This window comes from Halichoerus grypus, chromosome 2 (genome assembly GCF_964656455.1).
Source record: "Halichoerus grypus chromosome 2, mHalGry1.hap1.1, whole genome shotgun sequence".
NCBI classification, from domain to species: Eukaryota; Metazoa; Chordata; class Mammalia; order Carnivora; family Phocidae; genus Halichoerus; species Halichoerus grypus.
The window spans coordinates 85,379,446-85,401,296 of NC_135713.1; the positions used below are offsets into that span (position 1 = coordinate 85,379,446).

At 36.4% G+C, this 21,851-nt stretch overlaps 1 protein-coding gene and 1 long non-coding RNA gene across 9 annotated transcripts in view; one reads left to right on the forward strand and one right to left on the reverse strand.

Moving 5' to 3' along the window:
* The window catches only part of MEF2C (myocyte enhancer factor 2C), a 151,921-nt gene that overhangs the window by 58,912 nt on the left and 71,158 nt on the right, over positions 1 to 21,851 (forward strand). For all 7 annotated transcript variants that reach the window (XM_036072345.2, XM_036072318.2, XM_078067076.1 and 4 more), the window contains one exon: positions 15,830 to 16,033. In XM_036072345.2, the coding sequence (XP_035928238.1) occupies positions 15,830 to 16,033 (204 nt within the window). The remainder of the gene's footprint in view (positions 1 to 15,829; positions 16,034 to 21,851) is intronic.
* LOC118523108 (uncharacterized) overlaps positions 19,552 to 21,851 on the reverse strand; it is a 95,666-nt gene continuing 93,366 nt past the window's right edge. For both annotated transcript variants that reach the window (XR_013445720.1, XR_004910937.2), the window contains 2 exons: positions 21,005 to 21,138; positions 19,552 to 20,051 (listed from right to left, as the gene is read on the reverse strand). This is a non-coding gene — a long non-coding RNA (uncharacterized LOC118523108). The remainder of the gene's footprint in view (positions 20,052 to 21,004; positions 21,139 to 21,851) is intronic.

The window sequence follows — 21,851 nt, forward strand, 5'->3', positions numbered from 1 at the left end:
GGGCTGTATTGGGCCTGTGGGCCAGATTTTGTAGATCCCTGGCTTAGTGGGATGAAGCAGACATGAGATATGCAAATATATAATAAAAATGTTGTAAATAATGTGCTATGAGTGAAATTATCAAACTATTAACAAGAGGTGCTTTATTTAGATTGGGGATTAGATGAAGGTCTCTCTGAGGAAATGCTAAAAGATGGGAACTAAGACATGAGTCAGAGTTAGGCAGGTGACAACATTCCAGATGGAACAATATTTGCAAAGCTCCTTAAGAACGGAAAGAGCTTGCTAAGGAGCCAAGGGAAAGCTCGTGGAACTTGAGTCTGATGTGTATGACTTTAGAGAGATGAGAGAAAAGATTAGATGCAAGGCAGGGCCCAGATCATGCAAAGCTTTGAAGTTAGATAGTAATACTAGGTGGTGGCCAAGATTTGGAGCCCACATCTTTCAGATTAAAACAAAACAAAACAAAACAAAACAAAACATGCTTTTCTCAATTATGTCATGTTGCATCCTGTGTAATATAATGGCTAAGAGCATGGTTTTGTGTCTTTGCTTTTTCCCAATTACATCATACTGCATCCAGGATAACATAATGGTGAAGAGCATGGTTTTTAGACACATATGAACCTAGCTTTGGTCCCAGTTCTGCCCACCTACTAGCTGTATGACCCTCCAGCAAGTGACTTAACCCCTCTGAGCCTTATCAGTTCCCTCATCAGTAGAGTAAGGGTTAAAAAATAGTACCCACCTCATCAGGTCATTGGGATAATTAAATTAGGGGATAAATGTAAAGCATCTAACATATAATAAATGCCCAATAAATGTACCTATTAGCTGTTCCTATTAAGACTCAGGCTCTCTAAACCATTAGCTGTTATAAGTTAATGTGACTTCCGTCAAAGCAACTCCTGCTCTGTGTCATACCTAAACCTTCATTTCAAGAGGGTTTTACCTTTAAAAGGCTATCGGGGAGCTGGAAGGAGAAATGGAACAGAGCAGAGCAGGAGCACAAAGGAGGCTTTGGAAGCTCACGAGGAGCAAGAGAATCCTTTCAGGGATTCTTGTGATGGCAGAGGATGGCTTGTGGACCCAAAGGAAAATCACAGACATTTGCAGAGCAGGGCTTTTGACAAGGATGGGAAGAAGTAGTTTTCCAAGTTCTAAGCTTGTGGGACTTATTTTCCAATTATGTTACTGACCAAGTTGTTTTGAACTACTTATCGCCGTTTTTATCCCTTCCAGCTTCCAGCTTATTCTAACACTACAATTTCAATGTCTCCATCTGCATTCTTTGTTTTTACCCCTTAAGTACCTTCAGTAATCAGGCAATAATGTTACCCTCCTTCATATGGTACCAGTAAATACGATCCTGAAAAAGCCAGATTTTTTAAATGAGTTTTGCCGTTGTATGACTCTTTTTACAAACAGATTAGACTTAGAAATCTGTGATATCAGTTGTATCAAGAGGACAGATACATAAAAACTAGGCTTGTCTAACCTAAACCTGTTTATATGTATATGTTTGCATTTTAAATTCTCAGCTTCCCCACTTTGAAAGGATAAGAGAGGTAAATCCAAATGCATTTGTGTGACTTGTTATAAAAAGGCATTTAAATGTTTGACTAATTGTAAGGGAAAAAATGTTTGCCAAATAACACAGTCATGGCCTAATAGAGTAAGTTAAGGGAAAAGGATTTTTAAATGTCTTAAATTCTCTTCCATCAGGTCTGGCACACTAATAGTTTTTGCCAGCAAACAAAATTTCATGTAATTATCAGTGCAATAACTGGAGCACAAATTAAAGACAATTAGCAGCATTCTCCTGTTAATAGAACAAGAGAATCCCCTTATGACTAAAAAGAATTCAGAGATCGTAGCTGTTAAATTTTCTAACTTTTTCTCTTTTCTTATGCCCCTATGTCAGTTTCTTTATATGACTTATAAATTACCTTAAATGGGCTCAGAAAATAATCCTGGAGAAATATGTTCAGTGTAGATACAACTTCTGAACAGTTTCTACATACAGATGTTTTTAAACTAAATCTGGTATTTTTTAAAGTAAACTGAATAAAAGAGATTTATTGATTTCCTCAAATGACTCTATTTTAAAAAGAAATGAATATTACTCCTTACTTTCTCCTGCTTTCTACTATTTTAGGCAGTTCTTAGAATTTAAGCTAAAATTTCAGGGGAATTTTTACTGTAGTGTTCCTCCAAGGTGATATCCAGAATACCAGTAAATAAAAGACTAATTACAGTTCTAAACTTGAAGAGTAACAACCTACTAACTTACTCTTTAAGTGTAAGGAACTAGATAATTTAGAAAGACAAATAAACTGCTTCAGGAAGTAACTTTGTGATGAATTCTGAACCATGAATCAAAGAACAGAGTAATCCAGTCATATACTTTTTATTTTGTCATTTGCACAAACAGAACTTCCAGTATCATTAGTTGTTTGTATGTATACAAAGCAAGTATATGTTATTAGAGAGGAAATTAAAATACTATCAGAGAGTTATCCATGTTCGCCAATGAATGTCTGGAACCTTCTTTTAAATGAAGTGAATAAAAAGTTCAAAAAAATCACAAAAGTGTTGATTTAAATCTAAAATAAATCCACAAATACCTCATAATGATGATTATTATGCCTTTTCCCCCCCTCAGTGTCATTTCTTTAACAGCTAACTGCCTCCCCTAAACTTGGTTTTAATAAATAAAATTAGGGCATATCATAGTAATATATTAGCACATAGTAGTACATTTCAGAATTGAATTATAAGGTATATTGATGCATCCTGTGGATGCCTCCTTAAAGGTTCACCATGCACATAAGTTAAATCATTCTTTCATTAATCTTAAAATCACCAAGGGGAAAAGTTTTCTTCAGAGAGCTGGAATTACTGGTGATTGAAGAGACTGAAAAAGGAAACCAGAAGGAAAAAAATGTACTTTTGTGAGTTTCCAAATCAAAGAAAGAAGTAGCTAGAGTGCTCAGATGTACGTTTAACAGCTATGACATCAGGCCATTCATTTCTATTCTATTCTTAGCAATTTAAAAACAATTCACAAATGGTCTCTCCACTATATGGTTGAATCATAGAGATAGCATGCCACACACTTGCTATGCATCCCATACATGTGGGATATTTTATATTTGTATTGAATAGATCTATTCCTTTACTACCAGAGAAGTATTGTCTCAAATGCCATCAAACTCATTCATTAGCTTTCCTTTGATAGGGAATCCAAAAAGTTTCACAAGGAAAATGGTAACGATTTCTTCCATGTACCTGAGGGCTTCAAGATGTTTTGTTGTTTCAGTTCTAATTTGAATATCTCATATCATTTCCATTTCCATTTATCATTTAGAAAAATCCCGATGCTTGTATTTATTGTATCTCAATCATTTTGTGTAGAAAGTTGGCATTGAATGGCACCTTTCACCTCTGCAAATGCATGCACACTCCATTCTGTCTGCTACAAGTCACCTTTTGCTTTGCAAATGCACAAACTGTGTGACATTGTATTACTGAGAAACCAACCCTAAAAATATTAACATTATAAATAGACCACATAAACCAAGAAGTTTCTTCCAAACTGTAGATTAAAGAACATGTTGCTAATTTTTTCAAAAGCTATGTCTTTTGCAGTCTAGACTTCATCTAACATTGTAATTTATTCGGTTAAAATAAGCTCCTTCAAAAATTATTATGATGAAAGTATTTTTAAAGTTTACATCCTCACATACTCTTATTGGAGACAGTATGGCAACTCCCCCTCCGCACCCCCAGAATAAAAGCTTTGGTTTAAAAAGCAAAATAACATAATTAAATTGAAATAAATGAAATTCCATAATATGGAATATATATTTGCATTTCTTTTGAAATATGTTGAACCACTAATAGGAATAAGAGAACCACTCTAAATGTTTGGAAATTGGACTTTTAATTTTAAGTTGGAACAGTTTAGCTTAAGAAATCACTAACATTTAAATAACATTTCAACAAACGCAACTGTTTGGAAACTACAACGGAGACAGCCTCCTGCCTTCTGTCTTGCAAGGATTGATTTGGAAGGCCCTGAGGGAGAAAATATTGGAGTTAGGAGGTAAAACTGAAGCCATCGTGGAAAGGAAGAAGTTACACTCTTCCTGTTATGACAGGAAACGTAGACAAATGTGCTTCCTGAGCATTTGCTCAGCAGGGAATGAAGTAGTCTTTGACCTTTACCTTAGGTACATTTTGGCTTTGTTAAACTAGTAAACATGTTTTTGCCCCCAAAATATTAATCTGGTTTATTTGTTTCTTCTCAGATTCATTTTATGTATATGAGGTATAGAGAAACAGAGGTATTTATTTTATGACTGCATCCACAGATTGAATTTAGAATGTAAATCAGCCTTTTAACGAACCAAGCAGACCTGAATGGCGCATATAAAAAATTAAAAACATACTGCATTATAGCCTTCTCTTTTTTAAAATCCAGAACATTCTTAGGCTTAAAAATGGGCTACAATAAAATCTTTTAAATCCTGGTAAGTTTAATAATGTAGATCATCTTTCTTCCTTTTCCTCATGTAAACAGATATATCAGAAATCAGCTACCACAAGTTTTAAAACCCAGACCCTATGAGTTTGTGAGTAAACACTCAGGTTTATTCATATGCATTCAGTTACTTAACTGTAATCTAACTCATTATTCAATATTCTTCCTCAAGTAGTGTGCAGTGCACAAAATTTAAAGTTTTATTTTGGGGCTTGGGGTTGACCTTAGGTGAGGGGCTGGTAGAGTTCTAAATTCCTTACTCTTCATCCCCTATTTTAATCCTTTTATTTTGTTCAGAATTTTAGGAACTACTGCTTGAAAACTCTTTGGAAATCCTGTTACATTGCAGCGAAACATGGCTCAATTTGCTTGAGGCTAACGAGGACAATAGTCCTCTTTGCAGCAGAACACACTGCTGTCTCATCCTCGCAAGTTATGCTGGAGGGTTACAAGCACATGGTAGCAGTCTGCTTAAAAGAGTCCCTCACTGCTTTTTAAAGAGCCTTTCATTTACGATGGCAGGCCCCGTCATTGTATAAAGGAGCGCTTGTCTAGAACACAAGTCTGCAGTGGTATTACTTCCTCCCACCGAGAGTAATCATCAAGCCTAAAGCTCGCAAGCCTTTCTAATGACAGACTGAATTAAACAAAATAAAATTGAAGAGGAATAGTTTAGAACAGTTGTACCATTACTTACTGTCAGGAACAAGCCAGGGGAAGAAAAAGAGCATTTAAGAGGGCATTTCCCTTTTTTTCAATTAGAGATTGTCGTTGCAGACTCTTGACTCCATCCCTAACCCATTAAACACATAGGAAGACTTCGTGGCTCTGGATTAGAGAGTGCATTGTATCTATGAACTGTCCGTCTTATCCCTCATTAGCCACTCTGTTTCCTTAACCAGGAGGAGAGATTATCTATGCTGGGGGTGAGGAGGAATGGATCTAAAATATTTTCATAGGATGAGGGTTATATTTATCATGACTCTAGTTGGACAAAAAAAAAAAAAAAGATAAAACCTCAAAACTTTGAAAGAAGCTTCCTTGGATACATTAGTCCCAAATACATTGTAAAACAAAGAAACTAATAATTACTTTATGAGTTAAAGAAATGAGTAAAAAGTTCTCCCCTCATTGAGCAGACTCATTGAGCAATTCAGTTAGGATTCAGCTGACAGTATTCTGGGTGGTGGAAAGAAGTGTTAGGGACACATAGATAAAATTATTGTTACTTCCCTTAGTAATGCATCGCAAGTTCTTTAGAGTTTAGGACTCAGTTATTCTCATAGATGTGAGCAGCTGCAGTTTCCAAAGGTCTTTTCTTTCATTTATTCGGAACTTTTTCCTGTAAGGTGCAAGGACTCCCACAGTTACTATGGCAGGAAAGTTCTCCTAAGGTAACTTAATGAACAGAGCTGGGATGAACAGAGCTGGGATGGGGGGTGAACGGAGCGGGCACACATGTGGTGTAGAGACTTACTATTAAATGCCCTTTCCGTTACATAGCAGTCAAACTAATCTCCCTGCCCTGTAGGAAATGATACAGGACTTGTCCTCTGTTTTTAGAACTTGATATTTACATTGCCTGTGTGTAAGTCGGAGTCCCACCTTTTTTATTCTGCCTGTAAACAGAGCTGTATTTTTTACCAACCAAAATGTTTCTCATTTTGTGAAATTTAAATAAACATCCACAAATATAGAACTAGTGTGTGCCCACTAGGTCATGCATGTGGTTCTCACTGGCTTTAGTGGGAATGGCTGGAGGTCTTGAGGGCAGAATTGGCTACAGTGTCCACACAAAAGGAGCTTTGATTTATTGTCAGGATGTAGAAGCCAGCTTCTTCTCAATTTTTGTATTATTAATATTTTTTTACTTTAACCTAGAAAGCTATCCTTACATTAATTAATAGGTTATGTACTACTCTGCTTGTACACATCAGAATTGCTGACAATCCTTAATGTACCTGTACGCTGCTCAATGAACGGTTAGTTGATGGGATCCATGCTGTGCTGAACATCAGCCCCTGAAATGCATAGTTATCTGAAAGAGGGAACACTGACTAATGGAATGAAGAATGAATTTTGGGTGAAGAGGGTTCTGTTTCTAGTTCATCCAAGATTAGTTTTGTGACCTTGGATAAATGTCTTTGTTTACAGTATCATCTGAGAAATGGGGATGATGAACTGTGCCTTATCCTAACTTCAAAGGGACACTGTCAAATGTAGTGAGATAACTTATTATAAGGTCTTTGAACTCCTTAGAAAAAAGTCACCAAATGAAGTCTACACTTATCTAAAAACAATTATAAGGAAGAGGATAATTTCATCAACAAACCCACACACAAAATTTAACCCAGTCAGATTTCCCTACTATTCAGTTTTACCAAATGCATATTTTCCCCATAAATTAATATGACAAAAAAGGAAAATAACAATGTGAAATTATCCTGTCTCGGTGGCAAATTTCCTATTAACATAGTTAGAGCATGCACAGAAATTTATTTTTAGCCATTCATTTTGGATTGCTCCATCCATCTGTCCATTCATTCATTCAACAAATATTTAGTCAAGTATTGTTCTGGGACCTCAGGTTACAAGATGGGAAAAGAGATGTTCTAGGCTGTCAAGGAAAGTTCAAGGTCTAGCTGAGAGAGAAACTCGAGTATAGACATAATAATGGTAACACAAGTTGTCAGGTTCTAGGATAGCAATCTTTTACAGTATGTAACAAGAAATAACTGAGCCCAATGCATCAGAGGAAAAATACTACCTGCCTTGGTTAGTGTTTCACAGTCAACAAGTCACTTACACTTTTATTATGGCCCTAGGTTAGCTCTCAAGACTCTATAAGATGCTTCATATAACCTTCATTTTATAGGGGAGAAAACCGGGGTTCAGCTAAGTTACAGTTTACCCAAGAGCACACAGCTTGTAAGTGGCAGACCTCAGACTTGATTTTCAATTCCCACGTTTTTGTTTCTATACCACACTGCTTCTTTAAAAATATTTTAATAAGATGAATTTTCTATTTTATCAACCTCTACAGTTATTTTTCTGTGCATTTTCAGCACTGTCCAAAATTTAATATTGTAACTCAAATTCTTTACAGTCTTTGTATCTCTTCTAGCTACAAAAAGTAAGTGACCCTGTTTTATTTCTTGGAATATGGAAACTAGAGGTGATTATGATACTATATTTATGAGACTGAGTACCCAAAACTTAAGGCATTCTATAGAATGAAATTGCAAAAATAGATTCTTGTTTTGAACCATATTACCATTCACTCAGATCTTCCCCTTGACCTAGAAGTCTGTGCTACCTAGGCATAGATCCTGAACACCTAAAATCTGAAATAAATATTTTAAAGCTTACTCTAGTCCAGCTTCCTGTTTAATTCAGGAACACCTACACCTTCCTCGATAAGCAGCTCTACTTGAACATGTTCAGGAATGAACTGCTTTCTACTTTATGAGACTAGACTCCTTGGCAGTTCTCCTCACTAGATTTTCCCCAATTTTCAGCCTCTTTAAAAGATTTTCAGCAGGGGCACCTGGGTGGCTCAGCTGGTTGAGCGTCTGGCTCTTGGTTTCGGCTACTAGGTTGTGGGATCCAGCCCCCTGCGGCAGGCTGCGTGCTCAGCCAGGAATCTGCTGCAAAGATTCTCTCCCTCTGCACCACCCTACACACATATGCTTGCGTGCACGCTTTTTCTCTCTCTCTCTCTCAAATAAATAAATCATTTTTAAAAAATAAAAGATTTTCAGCAATGCTTTCTAGTTCTGATCTGTAGAATAAAACAGAATAACTCATTTGCCTCTTCACATGGCCGCAAGTCTTCAGATCTTGGAAAGTGTTCAGCATATCACTTTTAACTATATTTCTCTGGATTAAACATTCCAGATTCCCTCAGTGATTTCTAATGCAAAATGTTCTTAGATCCTACATCAACCTGTTTGCCATCCAATAGACACTCTGATTTTGTCACTGTCATCTTAAAATGCAATCCTGAGAACTGAATACTGTGCCTAAGATTAATTAGTACTAACAAAAGATCATTAGAATTATTAATTCCTACTATGGAACACTGTAACAAATCAGCCACTACATTAATTTTCCTCCAACCTGAGCTTATAGAATTGTATTTTTAAAATATGAACGAAGACTTTAAAATTACCTGTTTCATCATGTTATTCGTGACCAGTTTTCTAGTCTGTAGCAGGAGCTATGGATAGAGACTCTACCAGATTTATGTTAATACACAGGTCTGATAAGCATCTTCATCTAAACCAATGACAGAAATGTCTGAGACAGAAAAGTTACTGAACTCTGTGGCCCTTTACTAGAGACTTTCCCTTAAACTTAACACTGATCGATCAATTCATATTTAAATCATCTAAATTACTACTAGCCAGTCTCAATTCTATAATATTGAGATGAAGACTTTATCAAATACTTTGCCAAATACATATTCTTTGAAAATCTAAACTGGAAGGTTCAAGAAATTCTTGTTCAAAGAATGCAGTCATTTTGAACTCTTAGATCCTGCCCCTTTATCTTGTGACTATAAAATTAGATTTTTATCTTCACACTTTATCATCCTTCATGATGAGTCATCTAGGCAAGGAATAAAGACCACTTTTCTCTGAACTTTTTGAAATATCTTTTTCTTGAAATCTAAAACATATATACATATTGTATTTCTCTCCAGACATTCTCTAGCTTCTCTATTACAGAGTCCAAAATGGTATAATTACTTTCTCTCAAGATCCCTGTCACTAACATGTAAACTTTTTATTTTTTTTTATTTTTTTTTAAAGATTGTACTTATTTATTTGACAGAGAGAGACATGGCGAGAGAGGAAACATAAGCAGGGGGCGTGGGAGAGGGAGAAGTAGGCTCCCTGCTGAGCTGGGAGCCCGATGTGGGACTCCATCCATCCCAGGACCCTGGGATCATGACCTGAGCCGAAGGCAGACGCTTAATGACTGAGCCACCCAGGCTCCTCAACATGTAAACTTTTTAGTAAAACAAATACATATATCCAAAATCTCTTATTTTTGAGAGATTAAATTATCAAAAAGTCAAGTAAAAAAAGGTACTTTTAGCAGAAAATTATATTGAGACATAAAGACTATTTTTTTCTTTTTTTGAAATTTAAAATTTTATTTGAAAATTTTAAAAATTTTACTTAAACATTTATTCAATCAATATACTTGTTCTATTTTTTTTTCTTGGTAGCAAATTTTTATTGAAATCCTACATAGCTCAAGCTTTATAAAAAGTCAACATAATTGAAAACTGGTTTCTCCATCTAAAGCCTTAAGTATTCAAACCTTGAAATGGCTAATTTAAAAGTAAGCAAACAAAACAACAAAACCCTTAACAGCAGATCCTGCTGAAATAATTGTTTAAAAATCTGAATGATGGGCGCCTGGGTGGCTCAGTTGATTAAGCGACTGCCTTCGGCTCAGGTCATGATCCTGGAGTCCCTGGATCGACTCCCGCATCGGGCTCCCTGCTCGGCAGGGAGTCTGCTTCTCCCTCTGACCCTCCCGACCCTCCCCCCTCTCATGTGCTCTCTCTCTCAGTCTCTCTCTCTCAAATAAATAAATAAAATCTTTAAAAAAAAAAAAAAAAAAAGCTTCTGCCTTCGGCTCAGGTCATGATCTCAGGGTCCTGGGATCGAGCCCCGCATCGGGCTCCCTGCTCAGTGGGGAGCCTGCTTCTCCCTTTCCCACTCCCCCTGCTTCTGTCCCCTCTCACGCTGTGTCTCTCTCTGTCAAATAAAGAAATAAATCTTTAAAAAAATAAATAAATAAATAAGTAAAAATAAATAAAAACCTGAATGAGCTTAAGCTTTACAAAAGTTATCTTAGCTCAAAAGCTATAAAATCAAGATTATCTTATTTCTACAAAAAAAGGAGAAGGTCTTTGACTTCATGCCACCATTTTTTAGAACCTCATCTTTTTCATCAAATTTGGCCACAAACCAAACATTCAGACTTTAAAATAGACTATTTTCATTCCATAATCCACTGGTTCAGCAAATGTTCATTGAGTGTCCACTGGTCAGTCTGGATGAAGCCCCAGATGGGGTCTTTGGTGAACTTGAAAGCCAATAGGAGAGGCAGACTCATAAACAACCAACTCTATAATATTAGAATAAGTCTCACAGTAAAGGTTTGTAAAAAGTTTTAGAGGACGACAATGAGGGAGGAATGAGTTTTATCTGAATGTAACAATGAAAGCTTCGTAGAAGAAATTGGCATTTAAACTAATTTAAGCCTTGCAGCTTGATTGGGAGCCTGCCAGCAACCAGATGGAAAGGGGGAGGGGCATAATACCACAATTAGCTTTCACTGAGTACAAGATAAGAAGTAACCAATATGGTAGGTTTCATTTCATATTCATCTTGATTGGGTTGACATCTACTGTTATTTTTCTTGTTCAGTCTAGAGAAAAGATTGGTCAGAAAACAAAAACTGAATTCACCTCTAACTCTAGATAAAAATACAATTTCAGGTCACTACACATGACTGAAAATATAACACTATTAACTAAGTAAAGCACTTTGCTTCAAATAAAGAAAATTGCTTTTAAGCCTTAATGAATTAAATGACTATTTTTTCTCCAGCCATGAGGAAGAGACATGAACAAGGGAGATATATATATATGCAATAGAAGCCCCAGCACCTAGCACAAATGTCTGACATGGAGAATGGTCAATAAATATTGCTTAGCATTTGGCATATAGAAAATGCTCAATAAAAATAGTTTGAATTATTTTTGTTTCTGTGAGCAGATTCACCAAATTTCTTTATAACTGAGTTGTATGGAGCTGTATTTAATGAATGTGCCTTTTCTCAATTTCAAATTCTAATTTCAATTCCTGATTCATACCTAGTAAGTTCTAAAGTAATTGTAAATATAAGATGTGTGATGCCTGCCCTTATGCTAGAATTTAAAACTTGAAGTTTCTATAAAACTCAATGCCAAAACCTCTTACTGCAACATCATCATTATATTTGGGGCTGTTTCAAGAAGTAAAGGAAAAAATAAAATAAAATGGTCGGTGTTTACAGAGTAATTTTGCTTTTCATGCATATATTACATATTAAGTCTCTTTAATTCTGAAAACTAAATGTCGAGTTACAGTGTCCACTAAACAATACTGGCTTTATTCTCTTGTCAGTGCACCTTGATTGATATAAGCAGTGGAAAAGAGCATCTCTTTGCCTAACTACTATAAAAACAGTTTTCTATCTCACCTAGGGTTAAAAATATGTTATTTAAATAGAAATGGACTTGTCCCCATTACAAATTATTGTCAAGTTATGAAAAATGTAATCATTACAATACATTATTATATTTAAGTATAAAAGCTCTGAACTGCAATCTTTGTCATTGAGTGGCATATTTTAAACGAAGAGTAATATCCCAGATCTCTTTAGAAAGCTTAATGCTTAAAAACAGTTTTATCTAACTATGCACAATGAGAGAAAAAGCATTATAAAATACATTTTGAGTATGCTATGAAGAATATGAACATAATACAGAATTAAATTTAGAGCAATTAAGAGTAGAGTTTGAAGATATTTTCTTAAATGCTTTAATAGAGTCAGCACCATTTCAGTTTGCAGTTTTAATGAAAAGAAGCTATATGCGCTGACTTTTTTGACAGGTATTATTAAATAAGTATGCATTATCCAGAAGCCTATTTGGTTACACAGAAGTTGAGGAGTACCTAAAAGTAAACACAAATAGTAGCTTTAATGATATTTCTGTGCTGAAATGTACTTTGATGGTGAATGTTGTAACGTGCTAAATTCTGAGGTTGAGTACAACAGAAACCATACTGTATTGAGACATTCCACCTACAGTTTGTGGTTATGAAAGTCTGATTAAAAGTGGTTTTAGATATATGAAAGTATTTGGGCCAGCGCCTTCTGTACTGAACCTACTCTTACACTGTTTCACTAAATAAAATACCAATGTGCAAGTACATCTAGGTAACTAAATTGCATCTAAAATAAATATTAAAAGACATTTTATATAAATCTATGTAATTATTATGATTCTTTATCCATTCCAAAGAGATGGTCTTTATTTAACTCATTATTAATACCAGTCATAACTCATCTGAATGAATTAGAATAAAAGTTTCTAAAACAGTGTGACAATCAGATATGAAAATAAAACACTAGTTATATTTTATTAGAAGCATTTTAGAAACACAATCAATAATCGTAAAACAAAAGGTGAGATGCTGGCAATTATTACAAAGAAAGATTGTCCCAAGTTGAAATGTAAATAATGTATCTGAGTAGATATTGACTAGCTGATGTGATATGATAAATACCATATTTTCCAAAGAATGATCAGAGGCAATTCCATATTTCAGCTTTATCTTTTTTTTTTTTAAGATTTTATTTATTTGACAGGGAGAGAGACAGCCAGAGAGGGAACACAAGCAGGGGGAGTGGGAGAGAGAGAAGCAGGCTTCCTGCAGAGCAGGGAGCCCAACGCGGGGCTAGATCCCAGAACCCCGGGATCATGACCTGAGCCAAAGGCAGACACTTAACCATCTGAGCCACCCAGGTGCCCCATCAGCTTTATCTTTGTATTAGGAATAATGAGATCCTCAAATAGCCTTAATCAGTAGACTCTTCAAAGCCACCAACATAGACATATTTTGTAAGTCATTTTTCTGTACATCAACCAAGTGAGGGATGGGTACTAGGTTTATTGAACTTCAGTGTTAAGCACTGTGCTTAATACTGTACATTTGTTTACTTTGTGCAGTACTCACAGCAACCCTAAGAGTAGGCATTCTCTCAGGGTGCCTGGGTGCCTCAGTCGTTAAGCATCTGCCCTCGGCTCAGGTCATGATCCCAGGGTCCTGGGATCAAGCCCCGCATCTGGCTCCCTGCTCAGCAGGAAGCCTGCTTCTCCCTCTCCCCCTTCCCCTGCTTGTGTTCCCTCTCTCACTGTATGTCTCTGTCAAATAAATAAAATCTTAAAAAAAAAAAATAGGCATTCTCTCTATTTTATAGATGAAAAATCAAACTCAGAGAAAAATCCAACTCAAAGAAGTTAAGGAAATTTCTCATGATTAACACATAGCAGGTTCAACATTCAAATCTGGGGTCCTCTTAATCCAGGCCCCGTGTTCTTCCCTTTCTATCATTCTGCCTTTAATGCAAATGTGATAAAACAATATAATCATTAAGTACAGATTTATCTTTTTAAAATTCTACTCATGAGTTGATAAAAAAATTTTCACAGGAAAAGCTATCACATAATTTTAGATAACATATCAATTTGATATTTCTAAAAACTTCACATAACAGTTTTCCCTATTTCATTTTTATACTCTAGATCTTTACCTTGTGCCCATACATGTCTGCTGTTCCAAGCACCGGGCATACAACAGTGAGCAAAATAAAAACGGCATATGGCCTTGTGGAACATGCACGGTAGAGGAAGAGACGGACATTAAACAAATGATCACACACAAAAATATACAAATTATGATAAATGTGATAAGTGCTATTAAGGAAAAATAAAGGGTAATAGGTAAAACAGTTAGTATTAACAAAGTGTGGAGGATTGAGGAGACCAGGAGGTCAGGTTTTCTGTCTGCTCACCCACAGTTCCTGTCAACACATTTATTTAGGTGTGTGGGATTCAAAGTTCACTCTGAGGTCTCTAGTTTGGGTGACTGAATTTATTGTGAGATGGCCAAGCCAGGAGGGGGAGCAGATTCAAGGATGAAGATAATGAGTTTAAGCTGTGGAGATTTAAGAGACTCCTAGGACGTTTAGATAGACATAGGACTGGAGGACACACTTTGGGCGTCCGGAGACAAAAAAAAAAAAAAAGATGAGGAGTGGGAATCTAGATTTGGGAATTACACACAAATATGTATTAGATAAAACTGGGCTGGCCTCTGCAAGATGAGTTAGATTTGAAGGTGAGAAAAAAATTTAAGTTGTCCCTTTAAAAATCAGCTAAATTAAGTTAGTCAGCATTTCCCAGAGTATATGCCTCAAAAAACCTAGCTTTGAAAAATGATAGTAAGTGCTCCTCTAAATAAATAAATTTAGAAACAAATATTTTGTCAGCAATAGGTTTGGGTGGAGGTTAAACAAAATTTAAAAGATTTTCCAGCCTTTAATATATCAACATGCCTCATTTCCCAAATGTATTGGGCCACTGAAATTTTTGTCCTAAAGAGTATTTTATAGAAATGATATTCCACGGAACACCTGCTGCGAAATGCTGGGCCATATAAAGGCTTACAGTTAACAATATCCATGGTTTTTGGTGGACAGACTAGAGTGTAATCAAGACAGGAATGAAATTAGGAATAGTGAAATTTTTATTTGCATTTGGTACTGTTGGAAGTGTTCAAAGTCAGAGCTGTTGTAGACAGCTCATCAGGAGAAAGGCAGTGTGAAGAGTGAGTTTTGAAGATTGGGGATGAATTGAGAAGGGAATGATTTCAGACAGGGAGATCATCTAGGACAGGAAACTGATAAGGATGGGAATGATAGAGCCGCCTGGGAAATAGACAAGAAAGTGTGAAGCTGAGAAGCATTTCGAGGGAAGGAATTATGGGACTTGGTAATAGATTAGATTAAAAGAAGAAAAAGGCAAAGATAACCACACAGTTTCTGGCCTGCGAGAGGAAGATACACAAAAGATTGAAAACAGAACCCTAACGGTATTATGACTAAAGTACTTCCCAACTTTCTGTTGTATTTCTAGAAAACATAATACAGCACTGTCTGAAAGCACAGTTTTATCCCTTCGAGTGTTTTCAATTAAACATTTCTTTTTAAACTTTTGAACGCACACACAAAGAATTTCTGAACACACATCTAAAATGCTATGTTCATAATATTGTGTCCAGTCTTCATGTGGTCAAAAAATGAGCTCCAAACTTATAATTGGAAAAGATGTTAACCATGCTGAAATTAATTTTCTCAAATCTTAAATTGCTCCAAAAAACACCTTCATTAAAATGCCCTACATTAAATCTGGCATTTACAGTTTCACATTCAGCAACAAGCTAGAAATCACACTTTTCAAATTCTAAGCAGAAATTAGTTTTAGATTTATTTGCTTTCTTTTCAAATGTGTTAGTCCCCAAGGGCTCTGACAATGACACACTTTGTTTCACAAAGGAGAAGAAGTAGTACTGTTAAAAAAAAAAAAAAAAATGCGTTTTCTTTTCCTTTAAAAAAAAAACAAACAAACCTGCCTGTTTTTTTTTTTTCCAGGTGACATTTACAAAGAGGAAATTTGGGTTGATGAAGAAAGCATACGAGCTGAGCGTGCTCTGTGACTGTGAGATCGCGCTGATCATCTTCAACAGCACCAACAAGCTGTTCCAGTATGCGAGCACCGACATGGACAAGGTGCTGCTCAAGTACACGGAGTACAACGAGCCGCACGAGAGCCGGACAAACTCAGACATCGTGGAGGTGAGAGCGCATGCGCGGTTGGCGAACCCCACCCGGCAGAGCAGCGTGGTGGTTGGACCTCCCCCTTACACACACACACACACACACACACACACACTTCCTTTTCCTAAGGTGTTCCTATCCCCTCAGATGCCCCCCTGGTTATCACCCCAACATTACTCCACCTTTTCTATTCCTGCAAAAAGCGAGTGAGAGCGATATGGTAATAGGGACAATGTATATCTGGTCCTTGCTGGAAATCAGGCACCAGTGTCAACGTATTGACCTCATCCTCCATGAGTCATCATTGCCCTCGGCTGTATCAGGAATGAGACTTGGGAATTGGGGCCAACACAGGGCTTTACTTACTTTTGATGATTTCTTTTAGGTATAGACTAGTGTCGCAGCATTGTCAAAGAAAAAAAAATACCTAAAAATGAACTCACCCCAGCCTTATACTTCAGTTTTTCACTTTGTCTCTTCTTTCTAATTCATTGTTCCTAATGCATTCTTACTGAAAGGGTAAAAGACAATTACTCTGCTAGAAATGTTTTTCCCCCAATTATATTGTTTAGTGTAGCATTGTTAATATACATGGAATCAGAAATCTGATGAAAATGAATTTCTAAATGTTAGCTTGGTGTTTTATCAAAGTTAGATTTAAAACATTTTATTGTGCCAGAAATAAATAAGCATCACATTAAAACTCAAAAATGTTTTTGATTCATTAGCGTAAGTAGCATTGCCATACAGTTTTAAACACTTCCTGCACGTATCCTATTTAAATGTTATTGCCTTATAGTACTCTTCATAAATAGTGAATACTAAACTAAAAAAGACGTGCAATGAGGACTATCCCCATCTGTCTATTTCCCTCACCTGTCTAGCTCCTCATGGTTACCTAGATTATGATTATGATTGCTTTCCCAGAATTAAGAGAAAATTAATAAATGTTTCAAAACTGTATTCAGAGTCAGTTTGCCAGAGTACAGGTTATTCTTTTTTTTTTTTTTTTTTAAGATTTTATTTATTTATTTGACAGAGAGAGACAGCGAGAGAGGGAACACAAGCAGGGGGAGTGGGAGAGGGAGAAGCAGGCTTCCCGGCAAGCAGGGAGCCCGATGCGGGGCTCGATCCCAGGACTCTGGGATCATGACCTGAGCCGAAGGCAGACGCTTAATGACTGAGCCACCCAGGCGCCCCGAGTACAGGTTATTCTTGCCATTACCTTAGACTATTCCATATTATGAAAAAATGTACTAATCCTTACCAAATTAATCAACCTCTCACTTTCATCTTCTTTTTACCTGTTATAATAGCCTAAAACTGATTCTCATTTCTTTACCTTTATTTGGAAGTTTTTTTAAAGTATTGAGCTGGGGTACCTGGGTAGCTCAGTCAGTTAAGCATTCGACTCTTGATCTCAGTTCAGGTCTTGATCTCAGGATCGTTGAGCTCAAGCCCTATGTTGTGCTCCTTGCTGGGTATGGAGCCTACTTAATAAATAAATAAAATAAAATAATAAAAGTACTGAGCTGATCGGGTTTTTTTTTTTTTTTTTTTTTGCCTAACAAGGCCAACCAAATAATTTCAGAAAACAAAAGTGAATAAGTAAACTTAATGTGGTATATGTTTAAAATACTTGCAGATCTGTATTACTGAACGTCACTTTAGTTTTTCATTGGCATGATTTTAATTGTGTGCCTTGATTTTGAAATTTAAGGTCATTTATAAAACTTAACCTACTATGTATTTCAGGTGATATTTTATCCATGTATACATATAACTGTGAAAATACATAAACAAACACGAATATGAACAGAACTGGTCGTCGTCAAATCTCATAGGTGCTTTTGTGTGTGTGTGTGTGTGTGTGTATGTGAGTTTGTGTGCATGTGCACTCACACACATTTAACCTAAGTCTCAAACGCAAAACAACTCTATACTCAAGACTCCATCTCATTACCAAAACCATTACAACAAACATTTCAGGGTAACACAGTTGAGTTGGAATTTGTCATTAGACCTAAACTGCTCCAGTCCTTAACATGATGTGAAATGCTGTAGAACCATAGTAAAGTAGTTGAAAAATGTGTTGACTTTTAAAATTTGCTTTCTTAAAGGTTAAAAATCTAGAAAATTCATTTTCTGAGAGCTTTAGTCAGGAATATACTGTGTGATTTAAAGGTGACTGAGAACTTCACATTCTCAAGACTTTCATATTCTTGGACAGATGGGTATCTGAGCCAGACTTCTTTAAAGGCCATGAGAAGAGCACTGGGTTGCAAGTCAGAGGGCTTGCATTTGAAACCTTGTCTTGCACATTCTTACTAAGTTAGCTACTTCTCTGGGCTGAAGTATCCTCATCTTAAAAATGAAGGAATTGAATTTGGAAGTCCTTTGCAACACAATTCTTTAAAAAGCAATACTTTTAAAAGAGAGTAAAGCAGCAGTTCCATTATCTTGCATTTGATATCAGTAAATGAAAGCTCTGAACCTCTCAAAGAGACAGTCTGGGGCTCCTAGACCAAACCTAGGGATGGCTTGATTCTTTGGATGAACATGTTCTAAGTCGGTCCTGCTCAACTACCTGAATCACACATTCTTCACCTATTTGGCTTTTCCACTTTAGTAATAACAGAGATAAATGAGGAAGAAGTAAAGCGGGATCCCTAAGCTTAATAAATTTATATCACCCCCACATAGAGTATTTTTCAAAGTGCAGCTTATTGAAATCACTATGCTTGAAATACTTGGTGGAGAACAGGGAATCTGGATGGAAAACTGCATTTATAACAAGTTTCCCAAGTAATTCTTGCATATGCTAAGTTTGAAAACCTCTGCAGCACTGAGACATAAATTGTATTGGGAGTGCCTGGGTGACTCCATCGGTTAAGCATCGGACTCTTGATCTAGTCTCAGGTCATGATTTCAGGATTTTAAGATCGAGCCCTGCATCAGGCTCTGTGCTGGGCATGAAGCCTGCTTGATTCTCTCTCTCCCTCTCCCATTGCCCCTCCCCTCCTCTAAAAAAAAAAAGACATAAATTGTGTTGGAGGTTAAGAACCTGGGATACATCAGGGATTTGAGGAATCCATCCTTAGAATGAATCTAACACAAAGTTGAGAGTTAAGGTAGTTTACTACTCCTGGGTAAAATTTTAAATCCTATTTATTTTAATTTAATGGAATACATTTAACTGAGTAAGTTTAATGAGGAGCATAATATGTTTCATGAAGGGTCGTTAGTTTTATATTTCCCATTTGGACCATTACCCCTCTCCCTTAACCCTCCAAAAACAGTTTACTCACAAGAAAAAAAGGTTGGCACAGAGAGAGAAATAATATGATTCCCAGCATTTAGACCAAAATACAAATTTCTGGGCCATACCAGAGTAGTGTTACAGGGTCATAGGAAATTGTGCAGCACGTGGGTGTTGAAAAAGATTCCTTCTTTTAGCAAAAAAGCTCTGCGTAATTATCATGTCTTTGCTTGATAATTAGCACTACTGTTACAATGGCACAAAGACAAAGACTTAATAGACAGACTGAGATAGGTTTTTTTTATTATTATATTATAATGCAGCTTGAATATCTGTTTAGATACAATATATAAATATGCCAGATTTAGTAAATGTGTTAAATTTTTAATCCATTGCTTTAAAAAAACAAAAACAGTTACTGTATTAAAAGTGCTTCCTTTGAAGAAAGTCCGTTTTATTTAACTATGTGACAAGTATACTGGATATTTACTCAAAATGCTGGCTTATGAAGCTGTTGAAATTCAGTAGGGATTCTGATGATATTAAAAGAACCGTCCCCTTCGTCTCCTCCAGCTGGTCTTAGCTCCAGTCCTGGTTCCTTTCTGCCTTCCTACCCTCACAGTTGATGTTGGGCTCTGTTCCTGGAAGAAGATGTGGTGTTGAGCACTTCAAGATGACCTGAAGAATGCAAGGCTCACAGGGCATGCTTACAGGCCATCCTTCTCTTAACAGTGACTTAGCAAGTGTCAGCTTACAGTCAGCACTGTACAAGGGATTCTGAAACAGCAAAAGACAGGTATTCTTGTTAAGGATGTAGAACATATATGAAAATCAGCTTGGGAACAGTTGGAGGGTAAAGGAGCAATAACCTCATTAATGTAATACAAGCTACTGAAAGGAAGACATAAGCTGAACAATTGAACAAAAGTCATTCAAACAGGTCATTGATCACCAGATCATTGCAGGGGGGCCTTGGAGTGACAGAAGTCCCAGACAGGTTACCTCCATATCCAACACATGTTTTCTAACCACAAAGCCCATATGTGAGTGTCACTTAGCACCTGGCCAGGAGGGAAGCTGTCACCCCTCAATGATTCAGTGATTCTGTTGAGCTGCTTATCCAGTCTGGACCAGTAGTCAAGTGACTAAATGTGGAAGGGAATAGAACACAGGGCCCACTGCTGTTCCCTAGGAAATTAAAAAGATGGACATAACTCCTGCAGAAGAAATCTTTGAATATCAATTGTCTCAGTGAAGGATTACTTTTTTTAAGATGCACAAACAGGCAAGAAGTGTGTGTGTCTGTCTGTCTGTGAGAGAGAGAGAGAGAGAGAAAGAGATGATATTTACATGAAATTTTATTTTCTGTCATCTGAATCTTGTTTGGATTTAAAGAATTCTAAGAACAGTTGTTCCACCAAAATGTTTCCTTGCACAGTAATAATTAAGGCCTGAATTAAGGCCTGGAAAGACGTTGAAATAGCTTATAAATTTTGTTTCCCAATGCTCCTGGAGGTTATCAATAAGCTAACTACTTTTGCATAGTTTGGTGAAAATTGAGGAATGTAATTTTTGTTGAAAACCAAATGCAGCAAATAGTGGAAATGGACTTTTTTACAAACCCTGTATTATAAAATTTGGGAATAGATGTAAAATATGAAAATATGTTTATTTTACTTGAGCTTTCATTTTATCTAAACTAATTAAGTAGGTTCCAATTTTATACTTACAAAATATAGATACATAAGGGACACCTGAATGGCTCAGTCAGTTGAGCGTCTGATTCTCGGTCTCAGCTCAGGTCTTGATCTTGGGGTTGTGAGTTGGGGCCTTGCATTGAGCTCCATGCTGGGCATGGAGCCTACTAAAAAAAAAAATACATATATATATGTATATATATATACATATATAGAGAGAGAGAGAGAGAAAATTATTTTTATGCATGCTTTATAGATATATATTGCATATGGGTACTTTTTTTTTTGCAATGAGGTAGCATGTGGCTCTTTCCATGGGCTTCTTTTTTTTTCATTTCAAGTTTTTATTTAAATTCCAGTTTGTTAACATATAGTATAATTTTAGTTTCAGGAGTAGAATTTAGTGATTCATCACTTATATATAACATGTGGTGCTCATCATAATAGGTGCCCTTCTTAACACCCATCATGGGTACTTAAGAGTAAAAGCACTTTCACTTATCTGTCTGGTTATTTGTTGTATTTTTATTTCTTTATGCATTCACTGAACAAAGATTGGTTGAATTCCTACCATGTTGTATGTGCCTTGGAATGCCTAGAGATACAAACATAAACAAGGCCCTCAAGGACTCTTGGTCCTTAAGATTGTTCACAAGGCCATGCATGATCTGGCCCCTGTTTTTATCTTCCTCTCCAGCCTCCCCCTTTGCTATTTCCCTCCCCCCACCACTGCCATCCTATATTTGAGCCACCAAAACATGTTTATTTTCCTCAGCTTCTCCAAACCTGATTTGTTTTGTCTTTAACACTCCTTACTAGGCCTTTGCTTGGCTTTTATTTATCCTTTATTCAAGGCAGATCCCAATTTATACTTTTGGAA